The 23,344-nt window shown below is 39.0% G+C and overlaps 1 protein-coding gene across 26 annotated transcripts in view; it reads left to right on the top strand.

Annotated features, from left to right (window-relative positions):
• The window catches only part of FoxP (forkhead box transcription factor P), a 475,517-nt gene that overhangs the window by 353,046 nt on the left and 99,127 nt on the right, over window positions 1–23,344 (top strand). For all 26 annotated transcript variants that reach the window (XR_015536730.1, XR_015536732.1, XM_087354642.1 and 23 more), the window contains one exon: window positions 15,625–15,744. Coding sequence is in view for 24 of the 26 variants with exons in the window: in XM_087354642.1 (XP_087210768.1) it covers window positions 15,625–15,744 (120 nt within the window). In the remaining 2 variants the exon portion in view is untranslated. The remainder of the gene's footprint in view (window positions 1–15,624; window positions 15,745–23,344) is intronic.

The following is a 23,344-nucleotide window of genomic DNA, read 5'->3' on the forward strand; positions in this document are numbered from 1 at the left end:
TCCGACAGTTGAATTAATTAAACCGGAAATGAATTATTTTTTGTATTTCTTAATGGTAATGATGTCCGCTCGGTAGTACGTCAGTAGTTTATGTGTTGTAATACGATTTTCGATTTGGACATAATTTCTATCGTATCGATATATCGATTATTAGTCCTTGATTTCTGTATACGTTTCTGATGTTTGTTTCATGGTCTAGGAGTCGAATTTGATATTAGAATGTCAGGTATCGATACGTAATTTTCGTGAAGATCGACTTTCTTTATTTAGTTTTAAAAATTGTTAATATTTTGAATATTTCTTGCAATACTGTCTACATTATTTTACATTATCCATTATCGTAGTTTCATTATGTGACTCAGAACGTTTCAAAACATTTTTTGTCTTGTAGTTTTCAATCTGTTCGTGATATGAGGTAAATATTTTCATTTTGAGTTACATATTGTAGACTTTCGAAAGACTTGTGCGATTTGGCACTGTGGACAGACTGAAATTAGGTATGAAACGGTTTGTTTGATAGATTTGCCGTCATCAAACGCTCGTCATTAATGAATCATTGGTCTTCGGCCCGTATAAAAATAGAATATAATGGATAATTCGTAAGAGAATTAAGTAATTACTGTTGTTTAGATTAATTAAATTAATGTTCTTATTAAGTGAGTAACATATTTGTTAGAATTTGGTACATTTTTTCGCCGTACATAAATTATGTTTCTTGTCGTTAGATTGAGGGGTGGAGAGATATTTTTTTTTAAAAAGTGGGGGAGTCGATGTGATGTCAGGAGATGATGACAAGGAGCCCTGAGATAACCTGAAGGCGGGTTACAAATGCTGTAACAGGTACAGATGGGCGTGGTACAGAACACAGTTGTCTGAAGTTACTTGGTGGTGCGAGGGGGGAACGTCCAGGGGTCCAACCAGGTATAGGATGCGCAACCCTTCGACACGCCCACTCGTCGGTTCCACCTCCCCCCGTTCTTTCAGACCGCCCCCATACCAACCAACCCCCTTTCGTCGATTTAGGTTATGGGCATTAACGTCCCAAAACTGACCAGCAAAACTTGGATGAAATTCCCAATAGCTGATCTCGTTTCGCCATCCGCTTCTCGGCTAGTCTCCCCCCCCCCCCCGGTCCCCCCTTTCAGGGATCAAACCTAAGCCAACAGAAATTTTCCTTTTTGAACCAGGAGAGTGTAACAGAGAACTTGTTCTCAGATGTGTGACGAATAACTTATGACTGTCGTTCTGGTGTATGAATTTGACGTATTTTGTCTGCGGAGACATCCGAAGGTAAACATTTTCACGTATAACAAATAATAAACCTCGTGAACACTATAACGTATACAGTATTTTATAAATTATATATTTATGTTTTGAGGTTTTGACAGCGTTGAGTATGAAGATTTCTGTCTTCTGGGTTGTTGTTGTTCATCGCCCTGATGATGGAGGCAGTATGACCTCTGAAACGTTGGTTAATATCGACCAGACTCCAAAGCGCAACAACCCAGAAGACAGAAATCTTCATACTCTGATGATGGAGGCAGTATGACCTCTGACATGTCTCACGTGTGGGCACGTGAGAAATTATTTATATAAAATTTTGACTGGGAAAACCTGAGATGGAACTTGTTAATTAACCAGTCGTTTCTTAGATGGCGGTGAATTTAGTAATGAGATGTGACCCATAATTTTATTAATTAGTCAGAATCTTGTAAATTGGCCTTAGGTTTGATTGCATTTGTATCAGAACTGACGATTTTGCGTGTTGGAATGTACGAAAAATGTTCAGACACGTAAAATGCTAAGGGTTGCTGATACTAGTGACCCATCTGTCCACGTTATAGGTCAGATACAATAACTTAGCGTAGTATTTGCAGTCACGTGGAGAGTATGTTGAATACAAGAAACAGAAAAATCTGCCCCAAGCCTGGTTTCGAATTGGGTACCATTAGAATGGAAGCCATACGTGTCACAGCGAACTATGAGTACGATAGATAGATAAAGACACTTAGGCTGAACGTCTTGTCATTGGATGATACGGGATTTTGGGACTTATGTCTTGTAAAAATAGGGATGTGTTGGTTGGTAATCGTTCGCTGTGTGGGAATTTTGTTCCGAATAATATTTATAATCGTTATGGCAATCCTGTTAACAGATGATTTTAAGAATTGTGGAATAATATTTAAGACCGTGTGTATACTTCTTAAGATTTTCCGTCATTTTTGACGGAAGTTTAACAATATCAATGTAAAATTACATTTTAAATGTTACGTAGTCCTGGGTGTTCATTTAGCGAGATTTGAGGTTCTCACGGCGATGAATGTGAAGGTAAATTTCTTGAGGTAGAAGGGAAATTTCTTGAGTACAGTTTTGTACAAGAAAATGAGAGTTTTTTCAGAAGTTGGGGTCCGTAGGATTTAAAACATTTACCGTCTTCCAGATTTGGCAAAACCTTTGAAAAATATTGATTATATTAAATGGGATAAGATGGTAAAGTTGCGTCATATTGTGATATAATAAGTATATTATATTAAATCTTGTCCGTCTAATCACAATAAATTCTTATTAAATATTAAAATATTACAATAATTAACATTTAAAATATTTAAAATATTAAATGATGTTCTTTATCGAAATATTTCGATAAAGAACATCATTTAATATTTTTAAATATTTTAAAATGTTAATTATTGTAATATTTTAATATTTAATAAGAATTTATTGTGATTAGACGGACAAGTATTAATATATAATTAAATGGGATGTTGAATTCATTTTTAATTAAATGATTTGGTTTGTAGTCCTGAGGAGTTTAACATAACTAACGTCATCGATTACCACAAACTGACTGATAATATGATACTAGACTGCCATGCCGACTTAACACATCGTAGGCTCGGGTTCATGGTATTTGTGATTGGCGAAATGGCACTGGGACTGGTTCATCTCCGAATTCTTTGGATAATTCCATCGCTGCTTCGTATTCACTCATGAAGAATGGGGGCCCCCTCGGCTGCCAAAGTTCCAAAGAGACTCTTTTCTTCAAAGTGTTAAGGACAATGAATATGCATGATGGTCATTCCAATCCGTCGGTACTGACGTAAGGACGGACACAGTCTTGTTATTCTCGAACAAAACTTTAGATCTAGTGTTTAATTACATGGCAAGGGGGGCACGGATTTAGAATAAAGAATTTTTTTTTGTATATATTTTCGTTTGCCGATATAATAAAGTGTTTTGCAGTGGTAAGAATTTCCGAGTGGGTCCATGCCTGTATCCCATCACGTGCTATTGTCAAGATAAAAGGAGAATAAGAACGAGGAAATAATTTCCTTTTTGCTGTGTTCCTACCGAAGAGATTCCCCCCCCCCCCCCCCCCGAAGAGGGCCCCCCACCTTGCAAGTCAAACCGTCTCCCCAGCAGCCAATAGACTCCTACCGGGTCTCTTTCTACGTTCCACATCACTGGAAATTTACATTTCCTTCGTGTATTTTCCTTCTTTCCATCTTTTTTTTTTTCCTTTTTTCTTTGCAAAACCCCCCCCCCCCCCCCCCCCGCGGGGTGGCGGGTGATATGGTCCTCTCTCCTTAGACCTGCGCAGACTTGATGCAATAAAGCAACTCTGGGCCGTGAGTTTTCGATTGAGAGGGTTCCTACTTGTGTTTGACGAGTCGTGATAATTGGAGATTCACTCCTTACCTCTCCCCCTCCCCCCTCTACATTATACCTCCTTCCCCACCTCAGATTTTCACCCGAGATCGCCACTTGATTTAGCTCAGGAAGATGTTCCCATGTTGATGAATGGATTTGCTCTGCTCGAGCCCCGAAGAATTCGATCTTGGGACGACGAGGAAGAGACTTTTGGTGTCTTCTGTTGTGGCCTGAATTCCTTTAGTTTTAAATTCGCTCTGTTGGTCGCGTCTTTTGAGTTTCGTCTTTAAATTTCGTTCTGGTCCCGGTATTTGGTTTCGTGATCTTTGTCGACTTGACAGTGTCATTGTCAACGCAGGGTAACTGTTAAATGCGAGGATTACCAGGACTTTGATTGAAGTAAAAGAAGGATTTTGCTATCGGAAAGAGGTAATTACTCTCGAAAGAAATCCCATTTAGTTTCGTGATTGGGGGGGGGGGGGTTTAGGTGTGAGGGTTTGAGGAGTTGGCAGACAGACGTCTTGTCTGAAACAAACCGCACATTTCCAAATCAGGTCTCTTTTCTCTTCAACGGATTACGAAATCCTGATTGCTCTCCAACGGCACACAGGATTTCCAGTGTAATTAGATTGAAATGAGGTTTGATTTTGTAAAATGTGAATTGTTTTTCGAATGACTTTGAAACATGGATGGAATTTTGTGACAGAGACAGTTTTGCTCAGATTCTCTTCTGTGTCTTGTGTGTCCGTGGTTTGAAGATAACGGTGAGTGGAGGCTGTAAAACGTGTTGAGAAAATGACTTTTGAATAAAAGAATCCTCACCCGATCCGCGGTTACCTGATGCATTATACATGATGTGATAATGTACAGTTTTAACCGAACATAATTTATTCCGCCTTTGCGGAATAGGAGATTATATGTGATGAGCCTTTCGAAGGTTAGTTTCCGTAATAGGACCGCGCTGCTAAGCCAGCTGATGTTATCTTGACCGCAATTAAATATGACGTAGGAATTATTTTTACTATTAATCGTCGTGGGATGAAGTGTTACACGCATATTTATTAAAATATATAATAAAATACAGGTCAATACACAAAACTATATTTGGGTGTTAAAATTTAAAATTTAAATGTTAAAATTTAAAATTTTAACATTTAAATTTTAAATTTTAAATTTTAAATTTAAATGTTAAAATTTAAAATTTTAACATTTAAATTTAAAATTTTAACACCCAAATATAGTTTTGTGTATTGACCTGTATTTTATTATATATTTTAATCCAAAACACAAACATGACGCATGTAAACCTTAAACGCATATTTATGTCCAGAAATGTTTTGGTTGGCGTTATCCGCACGTCATTTTATAAATGCTTCATACCGAGGGCCACTAGACTAGGCCAGTAGACCTCAGAATTTGATAAAGAAATTATTGTTTATGTTCGTGACATTATTATTAGGTTTTTTTCTGCGGTAATTAAAAATTTCCGACCCCTGATCTGTGGGTTTAAAATTTATAAACATCTTAAAATAATATAAAATCTTAAGTGTCGGGGATTTTGGAGAAAGTGCATTGTGTTTGGGTATGTATATCTACTGGCTTTGTTGATCACGTTAGACACCCGGAAGACGTAGTTTTTTCAGACATAAAGACTACGCCATTAGAATAAGCTACTTGTTCAAATTGGTACGAATCTGATGCCTATGAATAAATTTGTTTTTATGAACAGGTAGAGCATTTATATCGAGACCTGAAACCGCATTACAGTTCTATGTCAGTGGACTCGTGTTGTTTCAGCCTTATAGTGTGAATAACATAGAAGTTTTCTTTAAATCGAGATTTACTTCCGCTTAAAGATAACTGTTACATGGCAAAGCACTTAAAAATATGAAAAAATATAATTATTTTGAAATCATATTTTTTCTAATGAAAGGTATTTGTTTAAATTTGTTACTCTAGATTACTTTTAAGGCTCTACACTCATTACGTTATAAATAGTAAATAAGTTACCGCGATATTACGAAGCTGATGTAAGAACCTAAGGGCAGGGGTTAACCATAATTAGTTTATTTCTCTGATGATGGAGACAGCAAGCACCTCTGAAACGTCTGTAAACAGACTACACGGCTGTACGCCATTTTTTTCGTATTACCGTCTGTTGATAAGTCCACTTTTTACTTTCATTCGTTTAATGATTGCAGTGAACACTTTTTCTGCAATTGAATAAAATTTTTGGATATTATCCATCGTCTAGTAAATATAAAACGTAAAACGACGTTTCGGAGATGGGACTCTATCTCCGTCTTCAGGTTATTACATAGTTGGACCCCACTAGATAGAACTAATCCCTATCTCCCATCTCCGAAACGTCGTTTTACGTTTTATATTTACTAGACGATGGATAATATCCAAGAAAATTTTTATTCAATTGACTCTTCACCATCGTCAAGAAGTTTTAGATTTGATATACTTTTTCTGTAATTTTCAGGGTAGAATTCACTTTAGGTCTGTCATTAGTGAAGTAGACAAAGGTATTTTCAAGAGAATATATCTAGAAAAAGGCGTAATATTATCATATTTTCACTCGCATCCTTCGAGCTTATTTTCTTGTTAAGAGACTAATGGATTTGTTTTTTTGTGTATTCGTAAGTAAAAATAGCGGAGGTTCAAGTAAGTTCAGAGTAGAATTTCAGACAGGTCAGTGCGAGTAAGAATAGAAGCGAGGATACCTGGTGCTGTTTGTGAGGCTGTCTCAAGTCTAGTTGTTGCCTACGCAGAGCAAAGTTGGGGGCACCAAAGCAGAGATGCATCATCTCGCTCTGCCTTCATTTTTCATTACACTATCCAATAGTCTCAATGCCTGGGAGATGAGATGTGACATGGAGGAATGATAAATTGAAGAATTTCACTACGTCATCGTCGTGGTCCAGTTGTGGTATGCCACGGAAATCTTCGTCCGCCTGGCTTGTCCCGCGTAAATATTTCCCACGTCAACGTAGAGCGAAGCGTCTAGAAAGTGCTGACACTCCGCGAAGTTGTTTTGTCAGGAGAGGGCCACGCTTAAATGGACTGATTCTGTATAAAAAGGAATACGCCTTATGGATTCTTTGTCGGTTTATCATCTTGCGTGTGTTCCTTACGTTTATTTGTATTTTCGTATTTATTTCATAACTTTTTACTCTCTCCGTAATGTAAGTAATCATACATCTGTAGGCATAATTTTATTTAAAATTTTATATTATTTTTATAGCTTCGAAATTCCCATTCTTCGTGAAGTTTTAGGTTAGGTTCCTGTTTTTAGGTTATGTTACATTGTAACTGTTACAATGATTTATATTGCCAATCGTTATGACATTTATTTATTTTTATTTAGTGTTCTGTCTGAGGACAGGTCCATATGAACAGGATCCTTCCATCCTTTTCTCGGACTGGGACCTGTTCATATACGTTCTTGGCAGATGATCCAGAAGTGGTTTGCCATTGCCTTCTTCTGTGTGTGAATGGAGTAATTGTTGGGATGCCACGGAGGAAAACTCCGTGTTGCCTAGACCACGGCCTTGCCCAACACAAGTTATAAATTCGGGCACCGCCGGGAATCGAACCCGAGACCCCAGGATTACAAGGCCAGCGTTCTAACCGCTAGACCACCTCATCTTAATATTATTAGTGTTCTGTCTGACGACAGGTCCATATGAACAGGATCCTTCCATCCTTTTCTCGGACTGGGACCTGTTCATATACGTTCTTGGCAGATGATCCAGGAGTGGTTTGCCATTGCCTTCTTCTGTGTGTGAATGGAGTAATTGTTGGGATGCCACGGAGGAAAACTCCGTGTTGCCTAGACCACGGCCTTGCCCAACACAAGTTATAAATTCGGGCACCGCCGGGAATCGAACCTGAGACCCCCCAGGATTACAAGGCCAGCGTTCTAACCGCTAGACCACCGTGGCCATCCGTTATGACATAAAGACACAATAATTAGCGAATATGCTCGTTGGCTTGTCATAGGAAAAGACGTTCGACAATCTAAGTGGAGCGTAGCGACGCTAGGCGTTGAGACGTCGACTAGAACTACAGAATAAGCCAATGAAAACTCCGGATATATTTCGACGGATGTTGACAAGTCGACACCGACTGTCATGATGTCAGCTGAGACCACGTGTGCCTATAAATGTCACTGGAGACGGCGCTGGTAAACGTGTGCCAGACGCTGCGACGCCTTAAAAAGACGCCGTGTTTGGTACAGTGAACCGCGGAGTGCCATCGTACGCGAGGTTGGAAAACTGACCAGACGCCAGTCGTCGTGGCAATGCCAAACGACGTCATTTACATGATAGAAAAACGACGCCCTCCGTCGATTTTGAAATGTAAGTGAAGATGATAGAGTTTCATGAACGTCGTGAGACACGATTTGGGCATACCGACGTCGTTGGACATCACAGTGGACAGTGGATGAGCGGTGATTTTTTTAATGCCTAATTATTGGGATTGTGGGTTCGAATCTCGGTCATTGTTTTTGGCATGGCGTGTTTCAGAAAATTTTTAAGTTGTCCTTTGTAGGTAAGAGGCCTTGATGAAGGAGACATGCCAGTTGTCGAAATTCTCTTACTCTGAACCTTCTATGATTTTAATCGAGAAGTCTTAGGTACCCAACATATAAAATGTTTTTGAATGTTATTTAGAAGTGTCTGTACCTTATAAATTGTTCGGTTTTTTTTTTTACGAAGTAATTTTGAATCGAAATAGGTTAGAGGGTGTTGAGTAACAAACATCTGCCCTTCTTTCCCACACATTAAGATGTAACGTAACTCAGGTTAAAACCACTTATAAGAGGCCTTCGAATTTGCGATATTGATTCTTGACAGAAAATAACATAAACAGTTTGCTCGGTTTTATTTTTAATATTGCACGATGTTCGCTGTAAAATCGATGTGTCTTCACGCATAGACAATTTGTTGAGTCATACTGAAGTTGTCTTCAGGCTAAGCTGCAGACTTCGGTATTAAAACAGAAAATGTATTCAAATAGTTTTAAAATATAACCAGAATTAAACTTTCTTGTTCACCCAGAGATTTTAAAACTAAAATCTTAGTCAAATGTTAATATATCTGGTTATCTATTTATCTATAAAAAATACGATTTTGAAACTGTATTTATTGACATGGGCAGTGAGTTGAACTTCTTAATAACCATTCACGGAAACTACAGTATGCCCACCAATCTTATTTACTGGGAGACTATACGATGTTATTAAAATATAGACCTACTAGGTTTAGTTGGTATGGTTTGTGTTGGATTCAACCGGCTAGCTGGATTTCTTTTCTAGATTAATAAGTAGGCTTAAGTAGGTTTATGAGATTACTTATTTCTGTAATTGTTACACGTGTAATTATAAGTCGAATTGAAGTTACGAAGACTTAACTTCATAGGCTGATAGAAAAACATGGGAGTTGTGTTTGTGCGTGCGTGCGAGTTGTTTATATGCTTTTAAGAAATGGTCTCAGCACCCCCAAGGATTCGGTGTCTGTACCATTATAATTCACAATGTGGATTACTCGGAAAATCGCGAAGGATTTCTGTGGTGGTCTTTGCCATTGGTCATTCATCTTCTAGTCTATATGAAGTTCTTCTTGTCCGTCCGAATTCTCTTGCATGAGTGAAATGGGGGAAGTTTCCATTGTGACTGCGTGCTCGGAATATGGAATGTGCATGACACATAATAGAAAGGCGAAAATAAGTTAATGCAACTCTCTCTCTCTTTATGAATTCCTTTTTATCATTTGGAAGAACGATAGATTTACAAGTTCCTCTCCATAAACATCTTAAGAATCTTTATTCCAGGATATCTGATGTACGGAAACAGTTTCTAAATGTACGTTTTCAGGATGGCCACGGTGGTCTAGCGCTTAGAACGCTGGCCTTGTAATCCTGAGGGGTCTCGGGTGCCCGAATTTATAACTTGTGTTGGGCAAGGCCGTGGTCTAGGCAACACGGAGTTTTCCTCCGTGGCATCCCAACAATTACTCCATTCACACACAGAAGAAGGCAATGGCAAACCACTTCTGGATCATCTGCCAAGAACGTATATGAACAGGTCCCAGTCCGAGAAAAGGATGGAAGGATCCTGTTCATATGGACCTGTCGTCACACAGAACACTAAATAATAATAAGATCAGATGGTCTAGCGGCTAGAACGCTGGCCTTGTAATCCTGGGGTCTCGGGTTCGATTCCCGGCGGTGCCCGAATTTATAACTTGTGTTGGGCAAGGCCGTGGTCTAGGCAACACGGAGTTTTCCTCCGTGGCATCCCAACAATTACTCCATTCACACACAGAAGAAGGCAATGGCAAACCACTTCTGGATCATCTGCCAAGAACGTATATGAACAGGTCCCAGTCCGAGAAAAGGATGGAAGGATCCTGTTCATATGGACCTGTCGTCAGACAGAACACTAAATAATAATAATACGTTTTCAGCTATTATATTGAACACTGTACTTACGTGCTTATTTCAATAAACTTTATAACTGTATCAACTGATCAGGATTCCGAACGTCACAGGCAAGTGGTTAGCATTCTTGCATCTAGTTTGTTTTTTTAGAGATTTTTTTTTAAATTATTTAAGGTTAAAACCCAGAAACAACGTTGCCGAGTAGCGAGATGGCACTGATGATGGCTATACAGTGTTTGAATAAGTCTGGCAACATGGCAGCAACCTTGTCACATGTGTTCCGTTGACGTAATGCACCTTCATGTCTGAATCGTAGAAAATTATAGTTTCTGCATTATTGATTACGTGGTATATAAAGCAAGGAGCGATAAATACTAACATGACCTAATAGCCTTCTCTCCCCTGCCATTGCAAATTGCTCGCCGTGTTTCGTCTCCGTTGGCCGAGACAAATGACTGCAGTCGCTCGTCGTCTCCGGCGTGCACTGAGAAACACGTGTTGTAAGTTGCACGTGCGTCAATTTGGAGTGATTTCTTTCGCGTGTTGGGAATTTTTTTTATTAATATTTTTGCCCTGAGACTTGTAGAATTATCCTTTTTACTGGACGATGTACCGTGAAGGCGTATGAGAGGATTCGAGGCAAATCTTGGCACTGGAAAACACACTTTCCGGTGTTCGTCGAGACCGGATCTGGAGCCCACACTGTCTTCTGTCCAATGGGTACCGGGGGTCCTTTCCCCAGTGGCAAAGCATGGTCGGGGCTTTTTAGTTTGAAGTTTCGTAGCCAACTCTTCACAAGGACTAACGAGTGATGCAAAACACCTAAATTAAGACTAAAAGAATCAAACCAATTGAAGTCTGGTCAGAGTCATTTTGATTTATCCCTCCATACGCTTACTGGCAAGTTTTTAAATGATTATTCGTCTTATTGTGACGTTGGTCTTTCAAGTTCACGTTTATCACGTAATTTTCTCGCGTAACATCTGTAGATTGTTAATTTGTTTGTTATATTTTGTAATTTGTTCGACTAATTTTAATTGGCTTGTTACAGAACTATTCACAATACTTGGTGACGTGTATAAATCACCAGGTTCCTCATTTTGAAATTTCCAAATTTGTACACTAATTTAATTACTTTTAACGTCAGATATTTTTTGGTGCTCTGTACACAGATTCCGGAATTTGCAGCTTATGTCACCATCACGCGAAATGTGTGACTACATTTTTATTTATTTATTTAGTGTTCTGTCTGACGACAGGTCCATATGAACAGGATCCTTCCATCCTTTTCTCGGACTGGGACCTGTTCATATACGTTCTTGGCAGATGATCCAGAAGTGGTTTGCCATTGCCTTCTTCTATGTGTGAATGGAGTAATTGTTGGGATGCCACGGAGGAAAACTCCGTGTTGCCTAGACCACGGCCTTGCCCAACACAAGTTATAAACTCGGGCACCGCCGGGAATCGAACCCGAGACCCCCAGGATTACAAGGCCAGCGTTCTAACCGCTAGACCACCGTTAAATGTGACTACATTACTTAAAAATATTACGATGTACTTAATTTTCCAAAATGGTGGCTGATTTAAGATAGTTTTAGAATAGAAGGCGTCGAAAATGAGTGGAGGTTGTGTTGTGGCTCGTTAATTTGTCATTTTCATTTGAAGTCGCGATAAAAGCTGGGGACAATATCTTCGTCTATTGAGACGACACAAAGACCACTTCGATTCCTTGCCGGCTGCTGCTTTGTTTCCGAGAAAGGGTGGAAAAGAAGGAATGGGTGTGGTGAAAGGGAGGTCTTCGAGGGATGAAGCCACACGAACGTTGGATTACCCGTGGTCAGCCCAGTTCGCCAGAGGGTTCAGAGTGGGTGGGGCAGACGAGGGCAGCGGACAGAAGAGGTATTTTTGGGATTCTGTTCTTCTCTTTTCGCCCCCCCCCCCCTCCATTAGGGGGAGGGGGGCAAAGTCTATTGTTGACGGAGGGTAAAAAACTGGCCGACGACATGACGGAAACCCTCCCCGACTATAGTTCCGACTTCTCAGCGGTGCAAGGTTAGCAGTTCCAGCCGGGGGAATAGATTAACTGGGGCCTTGTCTATCTTCGTCTCGCGCTAGTGGAAAATCTTTCTCGCTTGGGGTCTCCGCCAGACACCTCGCCCCCTTCCGCCCTGACAACACCGCACCCTCACAGAAGATAAAGCCACCCTATTATCCTGGTTCATTCGGATGCCTTTTCTTTGCTTGAACGGGATAAATGACCGCCCCGGGGGGTGGGGGGGGGGTGTAAGAAATGACCTTCGACTGTCTTCTTCCTCTGTCACGCGTCGAGGTGACCAGAGCCGATCGGCGATTTGTGGTGGATATCGACTGGGTGTCGGGACGCCGGTCTTTTTATTCCCTTTGTCGAGGGAAGTGTCAGATGAAGCCAGAATGCAGGAGGATGCCTTCATGTTTCGCACGAAGATTAAACGAAACTTGTTAGCCTGTAGCGAATATTTAATGACCTGGTTATAAAAATTGGTCCAGAGAAGAAAAAAATTCGTATATGCCATCTTATTTTCTAGGTAAACGAGAAATATAGAAATTTGGGAATAATATAATAATTTATTGTAATATTATATCTTTATTTTTTACGTTACTCGCGACTGTGAAAGAATTTAACAAATGAAAACTATAACTTGAAAAGTGAACATAGAAAATTATTTAATATTTGGTAGTGGCATGTTTATTTATTTTGCGGTTTGTTTAACGACGTTGTCAGTAGGTCAGATTTTAAAGCGTTGAATTATAAGAATGATGAATTAAAAGTGGACGGAAATGGTTGTGGCCTAATTTAAGTTATTATCCAGTGGGGTTTGAGGAAAACCACGTTTTTTTATTTGTAGTGTTCTGTCTGACGACAGGTCCATATGAACAGGATCCTTCCATCCTTTTCTCGGACTGGGACCTGTTCATATACGTTCTTGGCAGATGATCCAGAAGTGGTTTGCCATTGCCTTCTTCTGTGTGTGAATGGAGTAATTGTTGGGATGCCACGGAGGAAAACTCCGTGTTGCCTAGACCACGGCCTTGCCCAACACAAGTTAAAAATTCGGGCACCGCCGGGAATCGAACCCGAGACCCCAGGATTACAATTTTTGTTTTAGGTGTTATTTGCAAATGTTTGTTTTGAGAATCCTTTGTAGTAATGTGTTTTACGTGACATTTTAATCTTTGTGCACACGTGTATATAAAAGGCCTGCTCCGTCATTTATTATTTTAAGAAGTGAATTTTTATGTTAAGTACGTGTGAAACCTCTATCTCTCTCGAAAATCAGTATACAAAAGTTACGGGCTCATTTCAAGTCACTATGCATAAAACCTTCAGACGTATTTGTACTGAGTTACAGTTACTTAAAATTCATTTGTGGGTTACAAGGGTTGGTCCCAGGGGTTGGGCGTCACCCAGCTAACACGGTTAACACGAGCACTTTGCCCCTGGCTGGTACAGCGAGGAAGACTCAGTCTAAAGTTGTTGTACCTAACGAAATGTTAACATGGGAACGAGGAAGTAACACGAGGCTTGTAAAGAGTCTGTACTCCCAGGAATAAAATCATATTTCGTTCTTCACCTGACGCTACGTGAAGTGGGAAATGATTTTGGGAGACCTGGCGTACGTGGAAGCAGGGACATGTGGCGGGCTCCTGTGAGCACTGCACGAACCTTAGAGTTCCATAGAACCAAGTGAAATTTTAAAATGACACTCTGCTTTGACTAAACCTCGCGTAAAATTATCAGCGCAATTTACAAAAAAAAAAACATCGTAGAATAAAAGCTAGAGATTTAAAATAAATGGATTGAGATGATAAAGTTGCGTCATATTGTGATAAATATATATTTGTTTAAATATTGTCAGTCTAAATCACAATAAAATTCCTATTAAATATTAATAGTATTATAGTAATATTTTAATATTTAATAGGAGTTTTATTGTGATTAGACTGACAAGATTTAAACAAATGAATGGATTAATAAATATAAGTAGAAAATCTATTGTGATGTTAAAAATACCGACTCGTTCATTTAAACTGAGTGTAACATTCCTGGTGATATTTAATCCAAGGAAGTAATTTTTGTAATTTTTTTATATCTTTTCTTACGCTCGAAAGGCTCGCTTTACCCTAATTTAATTCATTTTTAAGGTATCTTAAGAGCGCTTTGTGTGAATGGCATATAAATTATTCAGTCTAATAGAAAGAAGTTAAGAAATTGGTAATTGACGAGAGGTGGATGGTAGATTAACAAAGGTTAAAGATACTCCTCTGTTAACCAAAATGGAAGAATGTATTCACATTTAAAGTGCAAACACCCCTCCCCCTGAATTTTAGGCCAGATCTTATCTGCTTCCAAGTCACGTTGTTATGATGCAGCCGGCTTGCAGGGCGCGGGTAAGTGTACCCTAGGGAACACAGATCGAACTAAAATCGATTGGAAAAAATCGGCAGTTACTCCACAAAACGATATTTTAGTTTAAATGATCGGTTCGCTTTGTGAAACTTGTGCCGATTTTGCACGCTTACATCCTCCTGCGAAAGGAAACGTGTTATAAATGTTTACGTGATTTTACTCGAAATTGACAGAGTGTACCGGAGTTTTGGGGGAAGAAACACCTAAAATATTAGAGAATTCTGTTCTTGTTTGTACGAGCGAAGTTTTGAAGTGGCGAAAAACGAGACCCCCCCCCTTCACGCCCCCCATTAAATTCCATGTGGGACATGAAATTTGTGTTTTGCCCCCCGTTCAAAATTGTGTGACGTGTGAGAGTATAACAGGAAACTGGCAAGTTCAAACATACGTGTGTTTTAAATTTGTCAGGAAACTTGTCAGCACTCTGTTTTCACAAACTTTCAATGTATTATATCCGCGTAATGTAAGAGACCAAATTTCATACCCATACAAAACAAAAGGTAGTATTATGGTTTTCGTATTTTAACCTTTATGCTTTTAGATATAAAACGGGAAGGCAAATATTCTGAAATGAATTATGCTAAGTATTATATGAAATTAATCGTTTCTTAATTTCTTCTTAAATGCGTTTTTTTTTTGTCTTACTTGTAAAACATCTGGTCGTAGTTTCCAACTCGTCCTTTTGTATTATTCATTATTATAGGCTTAGTTATGTTTTTGGCTGAGTGAATTAACATAGAGCGTCCGCTGATAAAGTTTAACTCAAGTTCAGCTTCTCGGCTCTCGGCATGAACTGATGTATTATGGGGTATTTTATCAGGATAATTTGTCGTCTTCACAACATTACGCTTCAGTATAATCTAATTCTATATTATAGGTAAATTGATTTTATATTTGACTCGTATTGGCAAAACTTTGTAGCTCTCCGCCGTGAGTCATGCATTTCTAGACGGGGGGGGGTGACAATTAGTTGAGATACACCAGAAGGTGATTTGCCCTAAGACGTTAAATTGTGCCCTGACATTAATAACCACACTCTGTCAAAGTCTATTATCTTTTAACGTTCCCTTTTTCAGGATGAATGCATGATGGACCATGAAACAGATGGGGACGGTGCAATCAACTTATCTACGTCACAGAGACCTTCAGCAGCCACTACCCCCAACGGCAACATTGAATATGACGATCAAGACCAGGTAAATATATATATATATATATATATATATATATCGGCTTTTTAAAACGCGTGTTACCAAGAAAGATCTCATCTGAACGTATTAAGACTTTGATATCCGTCGCTAATTGATTCTTTGAAAATGTCACAGGTACTGGAATGTTTAATTCTGTGTTAAATGACAAATCTTTCTTGGAAAAAATCTTATAATTGATAATCAGATTTATTTTGGGGGGCAAACAAGCAGAGATTTAGAAGTATTTATTAAATATATAAATGTTTTATGCTTACAGGTTTGTATTAAATTAACGGATGGTTATTGTACTAGACAAAATAACAGTTGACAGTATGCATTACGATGTTGTATGTTTTATGACGTGATTTGTACATTGTTCTAAGATTCCGATAAGAAATTTTGTTCGTTGGGCAACACGTGGGATATTAGAGTCATGATTTAGGTGTCTTCGATCTGTGGTATCTTGATAATAGGAATCCTGATGAAGCGGTTTCATGAATATCAATTTTTTTTAATGTTCTCGAGGTGTATGATTCCTGAACACACACACCTCTGATCTTAAGATTTTAACCCTTTAAAGCCCATCCGCTTTAACAGTCAGTAGCAGTGCATTTTGTGTTATAGGGTTTCGTATGATTTTCAATGTAAACACGGATTATTTCCTTAAACAGTGTTAACCAGTTGATTTTTGTAATGGAAAAATTTGTTTTATTTGAGTTGTGAACTGAATTATTAAATATTATTTAGACAGGTTTCGGCTTCAAAGTGTTAACTTGTCTATTTGTATTTGTGTTTCAATAGTAGACGATTTGTTCTTTTTTAAACGTGGGTGTCACGTGAATTTTTGGTAAAATGAAACTAAAAGCTAGCTTTCAGTATTGACAGCATTTAAAATCAAACTGAAACGAAATTTCAGAGAACAGGCAAACTTATTCTCTGTAAATCTCAATAAAGTTTTTATGGTTTTAAATTAAAATATTTATTTTCGTACAAATCCGTCACTTTGAATGTTCGGCTTATTTAACTCGTGTGTTCACGTACAGGTATTATGATGGGTAAAAATTTTCTTTGTTCTTTGTTGTGAAGACAATCGACTAGTGTGTTTGTGAAACATCGCTTTGTTCCCATTAAGTCAGTCTCTTTCGGTATCTTTTGTAGTTGTGTCTGACGGTGTGTAACATCCATCTTATAATCTGCTGTGATTAGAACGTGTTCTCGTTTTTGGCTGGCCCTCTACATTACAGTGTTTGGATCTCTTTCTTTCCATGATCACTGCCAATTTTGTGTTGGAACTAAGGTTGTTTTTAGTAAATAACAAACGCTCCAATTTTCTTAAGTACGCTGTCTGCCCGTAAAGAGACCCTGAACACTGGGCGAGCCAACAAAACTATGTCCTCACGATGGAATATCTCTGTTTCCACCTGCAGTAAACATGTTTTAAACTCAGAGGGGAAGAATGTACTTAGTCTGTCTTGTAAACTGCCAAAGATCGCTTTTAAATTTAATCGTTGTCCCATGTTTAGTGTTTTAAAAGTGCGTTTTGTGATCCATTCCCATGTATTGACGTGTAATGTAATCACCATGACAGAAGCGATTTGTGAACGTTGTCTTGGATACGAAACAAAACATTTACATTCGTAGACAACTTTTAAAATTAAACGAATTTTTAATTAGTAAGGTACCAGGTTATAACTTTAGGAAGTTACCTGTCTTGTGTGTTGTTGCGTCGTGTATTCCGACGTTTCGTAGGTGCTAACATCGTCAAGGATTCTTCTTCTAAGTCTTCGTGTCTGACTTTGGGGCCCACCAAACGCGGCTGGTTCGTGACGCTGACCACTCACCCCATCTAGTGCCGAGATCAAGAACGAATAGGTGATATAATGTCTCCCCCCACAAGTGATTTCATGGCGTGTAGCGGAACTGGTTTGATTTTTTTAATTTGTAGTTATTATTACGTCGTCCGCAAACTGCCAGCACTCTACTTGTACCTGAAACGTAGAGTTTAGACTCGATATGACTGGGAATAGAACGTCAGTACTGCTGTCTGAAATCGATGCTTTTCATTTATGTGATATATGATAATTGTGTTTTTGATTTCTTTATGTTCTGGTAATCGTTTCTGCTTAAAGTGTTTAAACTGAGTATATTTTTATGGGAAAGTAATTTGAATGAAATATCCTTTACGTAAGATATTTCATGTAGGAAAAACAGTAATTGTCATTTCGTGAAACGATTATCGATTTCTTCTTTTCTTTGTCAGTGTTTTTTATTGAGGGCAAGTTTGTCGATGGTTTTTTTTGTATTTTTATTTATTTTGAAGCTAGTAAAGCAGTGCTCTGTTTTATAACATGACATTCTGCTGTTTGCGTGTTTGAGCCGAGTGAACTGAAGTGGTTGAATAATGGAGATTCGTGTTAGGTGACCACCGTCTGAAGGACGGTGCAGGGAAGGAGACGTTTCTCAATAATGCAAACACCCACAGAGATTTTGATTAGGGCCCCGGGCTTCCTGTCTTCAGCTTGTGAACACTACGTGGCTGATACACTGTAACAAGAAGGGTGGGGGGGGGGGGTACAAGTCAAGACAAGAGAAGATTTGGCTAGAAGCCTTACTTGCGTTTACTTGTCTGTTCCATTTCTGTGTTCCTTGTTTATAATTCACAGAGAAGAGAAGACGCAGATCTGAGTCAACCCTAACCTCTCCTGATCATGCATATCTTTTAGTTAGTATGGGCTGTGAATAGGGGTAGCTGGGGGTAGGAGGGTGTGTGCGAGAGAAATTACTAGCGGATAGGCTGTCCTTTCCAATCAAGTTACCTCCCCCATTTTCCTATAGCCCCTGCTACATTTTTTTTTCCTTTTTTCTCGTCTTAATTGAAAGAGTTGGTGGAACCAGATGGTCCCGATATAAAAAACTGGAAAGAGATAATCCTTGTATTTTCTGAATGACGTTTGTTACTCGGAACAATAAAGTTATTGGAAAGAATTCTCTACAAAATCGTAAGAGGGGTTGGGGGGGGGGATAGTGGCGCAAACATCGTGGCAAGATACTTATTTTATTTTTTTCATTTCTTTCTTTCTTACTCTGCTGAGTTATTTTCCAAACTCATATTAAGTTTCGAGAGTTTCATTAATGATAGATGTCTTCGATGAAGTTTTCCGAAAATTAAGATATTTGCACGCTCTTATAATTAGAAATGAAGCTAATTTTTCATCCTTTGTTTTCAGCACTTTTCCTCGCCTTTAATTAGAGGGTGACAAATGCCAGGTGGAATGACGCACTGCGCTGATGTAGGAATTAAAAAGTGCTTTTAAAGATAATTTGATGTGAATTAGGTGACCTTCCTCTCTCTCACCCCCCCCCCCTCTCGTTATTTGTCATATTCTTTTGCAAACTTGGGTTGGCGTGGAGAACGACGCTGTACCGTCTCAGGGAGACGGCAGGGGCTGGAGATGTGACAGTCCCAATCACGAGACGCGAACGAAAGGGACTTCTCAGCCAGTCTAGTGACATAATGCATACTTATCAGGTACCGAATCTTAAGTGGGAATTCTGGAGGGTGGGATGATAAAAAAAGAAACCCTTTCTTCGAAAACGACGTGTTACGGTGACTTGGGGGGGCGGCGTCGGGGGGGGGGGCGGTTACCTCACTCTGCTATTAAACATGACTTAAGCAACAAAATTAACTTAGGTTCTTAAGTGTCTGTGTTTACATTTACAACCGTGTTCCGCCTATTTTTTATTTTAATGTAGGTAGAAGAGTAATAAATGTCGTTGTCTCCTTGTGTAAGAGAATCATCTGTCTAGCAGAAAATGTTTCTTCTTGTATTAAATTAACGCAGTGATTCTGATAGAATCTAAGGTTTTCATGGCGGTGAGTCTGAAGATGACTGTCTTCTGGGTTGTAGCGTCGTGTGGTCTGGCAGAAGTTACTCGTCGTACTGATGATGATCAGATCTACAGCTACATGTCAGTGTAATCATTCCTCCGCCCGCAGGAAAGCGTTTCTGTGACACGCACAACTCATCTGTCGGAGAAGTTGCCGCATTGGCAAGGTGGTCAGTTCCACAGCATTAACCCTTTGAAGCCGAAGCTCGTCTTCATAATATTTACGAATCCAGACCGTACCGCGAAGAAAACACTTCACCTCACCATTACGAAAATCAGCTGGTTAACCATTTGAAGCCGAAGCTCGTCTTCATAATATTTACGAATCCAGACCGTACCGCGAAGAAAACACTTCACCTCACCATTACGAAAATCAGCTGGTTAACCCTTTGAAGCCGAAGCTCGTCTTCATAATATTTACGAATCCAGACCGTACCGCGAAGAAAACACTTCACTTAACCATTAGAAGTCGAATCAGGCGGTACCACATAAGATTTAACATCCCGGTCAAAGCCTGAAGCGGAAACCATGATGATTAGACTCTTATTAGAAGAAAGCTAAAAATGACTTAAGACAGGGATAGAAAACATGTAGAATGTCACATGACTGAGAATTAGCCAATGCGAGAAGGGAAAAAAAATCTTCTGGTAATGTGCATCGTATTTTTATTTATTTATATATTTTTGCGTTTTCTGTGCGTAAAGGAAAACAGCAAAACATGTTTTAATGAAACAAGATTTTTTTTTAAGATGTTTCCGGCTAAAGTTAAAATCGCTTTGGTGTTCACATTGTTAATACCATGTGACATTTAATGTAATAAAATTATTATTACTGCAGTATTAATAAAGGGAATTTTATAAAATTAAAAATGACTTGAAATTGAAAGTGTTTTGAAAGATAAAAAAATCGGATTTTCGAATAAACTCTGTTACATGGAAGACGATGTTTTTTCATGTGAATGGCAGTTAAATTTTTGGCGTTAAAAAAATATAATTCCGCTGACGATATTATTAATTTATTTCTGCGTCCCTTGAAGAATATAAGTGACCAGTTTCCGACTGCGGACTTAAAATAGTCTTCACGTGGTAATTTGAGAGATCACAGTCTATAGAAATGCGGAGATGTTCTCCATCATGTAGACTTCAGTCTAAGACAGTAAAGAAATTTTTTTTTTTTAAAAAAAAATCGAACGTAATTCTTGCCTTGGTACGCGAATTTGCTGGAAAGTCTCTGTCCTGTTACGTGGAAATTCCCCGAGATTCAGAAGTCGTGACGAGTGATAAGCTCGCTGGAACGCGCTCGTGGGAAAGAAGGCGCATCTGTAAATTTGCAGTTCGCTCCCGTAAATTTACATTCTACAGGAAAGAGACTGCGTACGTAAATTTACGTGTTTGAAGAAAGAGTCTTGTTTCTGTAACATGTAAATTTACAGGACCGATCTGTTTCACTCAGCACGTGAATTTACTGGAATCGTCTTTGTCCTGTTAAATGTAAATTCCGTGAGAATCAGAAGCCATGGCGAGACTTGCAATTGTCGTGCGGGTAAGAATGGACTTAAATTACATAGAAGATGCAAACAAGTTAACACTGCTTTTAATAGCACGCGGAGGTTATGGACCCCTCCGCGTGTCTTCGAACTCATTCCGTGGTTCTATTCAAGGCATATCGGAAGACATTTTATAAAATACGACCTGAACCTTTCACAACTTTTTTATCAAAAGATGGTTGTCTTCTGGGTTGTTGCGTCGTGTCATCTGGTAGAAGTTTACCGACGTTTCAGAGGTCCTTGCTGCCTCCATCGCCCTGATGATGGAGGCAGCATGGACCTCTGATACGCCAGAGACTACTCGGAGATACAACCCAGACTCACCGCCGTGTAAATTAATATCCGCCACTTAAGTTATTTGTTCTGTCCAGACGTGAGACAGAATCGAGGAACTTATTTTTAGAAGCAGTTAACAGTAATTAATATGCGTCAGTGTCGAATTGGACGCAATGTATGCGGAATAAGAGTCTTGAAACTTACGATGCTGTTTTAAAAGTGACTTCTTGGTGGCATTTCCGCCTGTGACTCAATAATTTGAGAAGGCTTTGAGTCAGGGCAGGTCACATGACATGTGTGGTTCCCCTTATGATTCCACCCTGCACACACACACACACATGCACGCACGCATTATATGCAGTGGCCAGCGTGGACTCCCACTACATTCTTTTGTTTTCATGTGCCCGAAAAATGTACCCAATTTTCTTTGTTTATGCAAGAGCTTGTGTGTTGTTCTCCTTGTACTATGAGGCAGGGGACCAAATTGAATTTGGGACTTGGTCGATGTTTAGATTCCTGGTTGGTTGTTTAGTTTAGCTGAACAAAGAAAACAGCAGTGTGTTTATTCTGGCTGAAATAGCAGCCAGCAACACCCCAAACGTTGCTAGCACGCTGAGACTCATCCCACCAGGAACAGACAGACAGACAAGAGTGCGTACGTAGCTTTACTTAGTGCCGTCCCCGGCCGAAATCGTGTCGTTGTTTTCCGTCTGGAGGTTCGAACACCGATCTCGCGTCACTTCGTCTCACTCTTTGAAAATTCTTTTTGTGTCGTCATGTCCTTAATATTTTCTGCTCTGCTCTGTCATTACTTGCTCTAGGTATGGATGAATTAAGGTCTTTGATGTCCATAGCTACTTACGTTTCGTAGGCACTTTGGTGGATGCAATTTTATGGGTCGTATCGATTCTTATCGATAGGGTATCGTTTCTTATCGATAGTGTATAGATTCTTATCGATAGAGTATAGATTCTTATCGATAGAGTATAGATTCTTATCGATAGAGTATCGTTTCTTATCGATAGAATATCGTTTCTTATCTATAGTGTATAGATTCTTATCGATAGAGTATATATTCTTATCGATAGAGTATAGATTCTCGTCGATAGAGTATAGATTCTCGTCGATAGAGTATAGATTCTCGTCGATAGAGTATATATTATCGATAGCGTATAGATTATTATCGATAGATTATAGATTCTTATCGATAGAGTCTAGATTCTTATCGATAGATTAGTGATCGAAGTTATCTTGACTAGTTGTATCTTCGGATACAAAAATGATGTGCTTACTGTGCCTATTGGATAATAATATGGCCCCAGTGCTGCCATCTAAATATAAACTTAGTAACAAAAATTAAAAAAAAGTTTTGTTCGTTTCTCTTGAAATTTCTTTAGTGTCATGTTTTTTGATTATAATTTATGTCTACCTTTTTTTTATATTCTATTGAGATTAAATTCGTATGAATTTAGTTTTGGCCTGTTTAGAGTTTTTTAGTAACTCGTTTTTTTCTCTATGGATCTAATTTGTTTTCATGTGAGATTCAAGTTACTGAAGTCCAAGCCACGTGTTAAAACAGTTGACGCTGCTGATAGTTCAAATTAAAACCGCAGAGCAGTTGAAACAAAAGAAAATATTGGAAGGTAATATCAGAGGGGTTTTTTTTTGTTGGGACGACGAAATGGCCGTGCGTTTACACGACGTCACGACCAAACGCGTATGTTAAAGATCGCAACAGGAAGATACGAAGGCCAACGCAGGATTTCCTGTTTTGAAATACAGTGTGACGCTTTGTTTTAAATGCTGATAGGATTTTAACACGAAATACTTCTCACTGCTGTGAGTACAAAGATGGCTGTCCTCTGGGTTGTAGCACCGTGTAGTCTGGTAGAATTT

The sequence above is a fragment of the Zootermopsis nevadensis genome, unplaced genomic scaffold (assembly GCF_977971745.1).
Source record: "Zootermopsis nevadensis isolate Lab colony 2312 unplaced genomic scaffold, Znev_1.0 Znev_ptg000023l, whole genome shotgun sequence".
NCBI lineage: Eukaryota > Metazoa > Arthropoda > Insecta > Blattodea > Termopsidae > Zootermopsis > Zootermopsis nevadensis.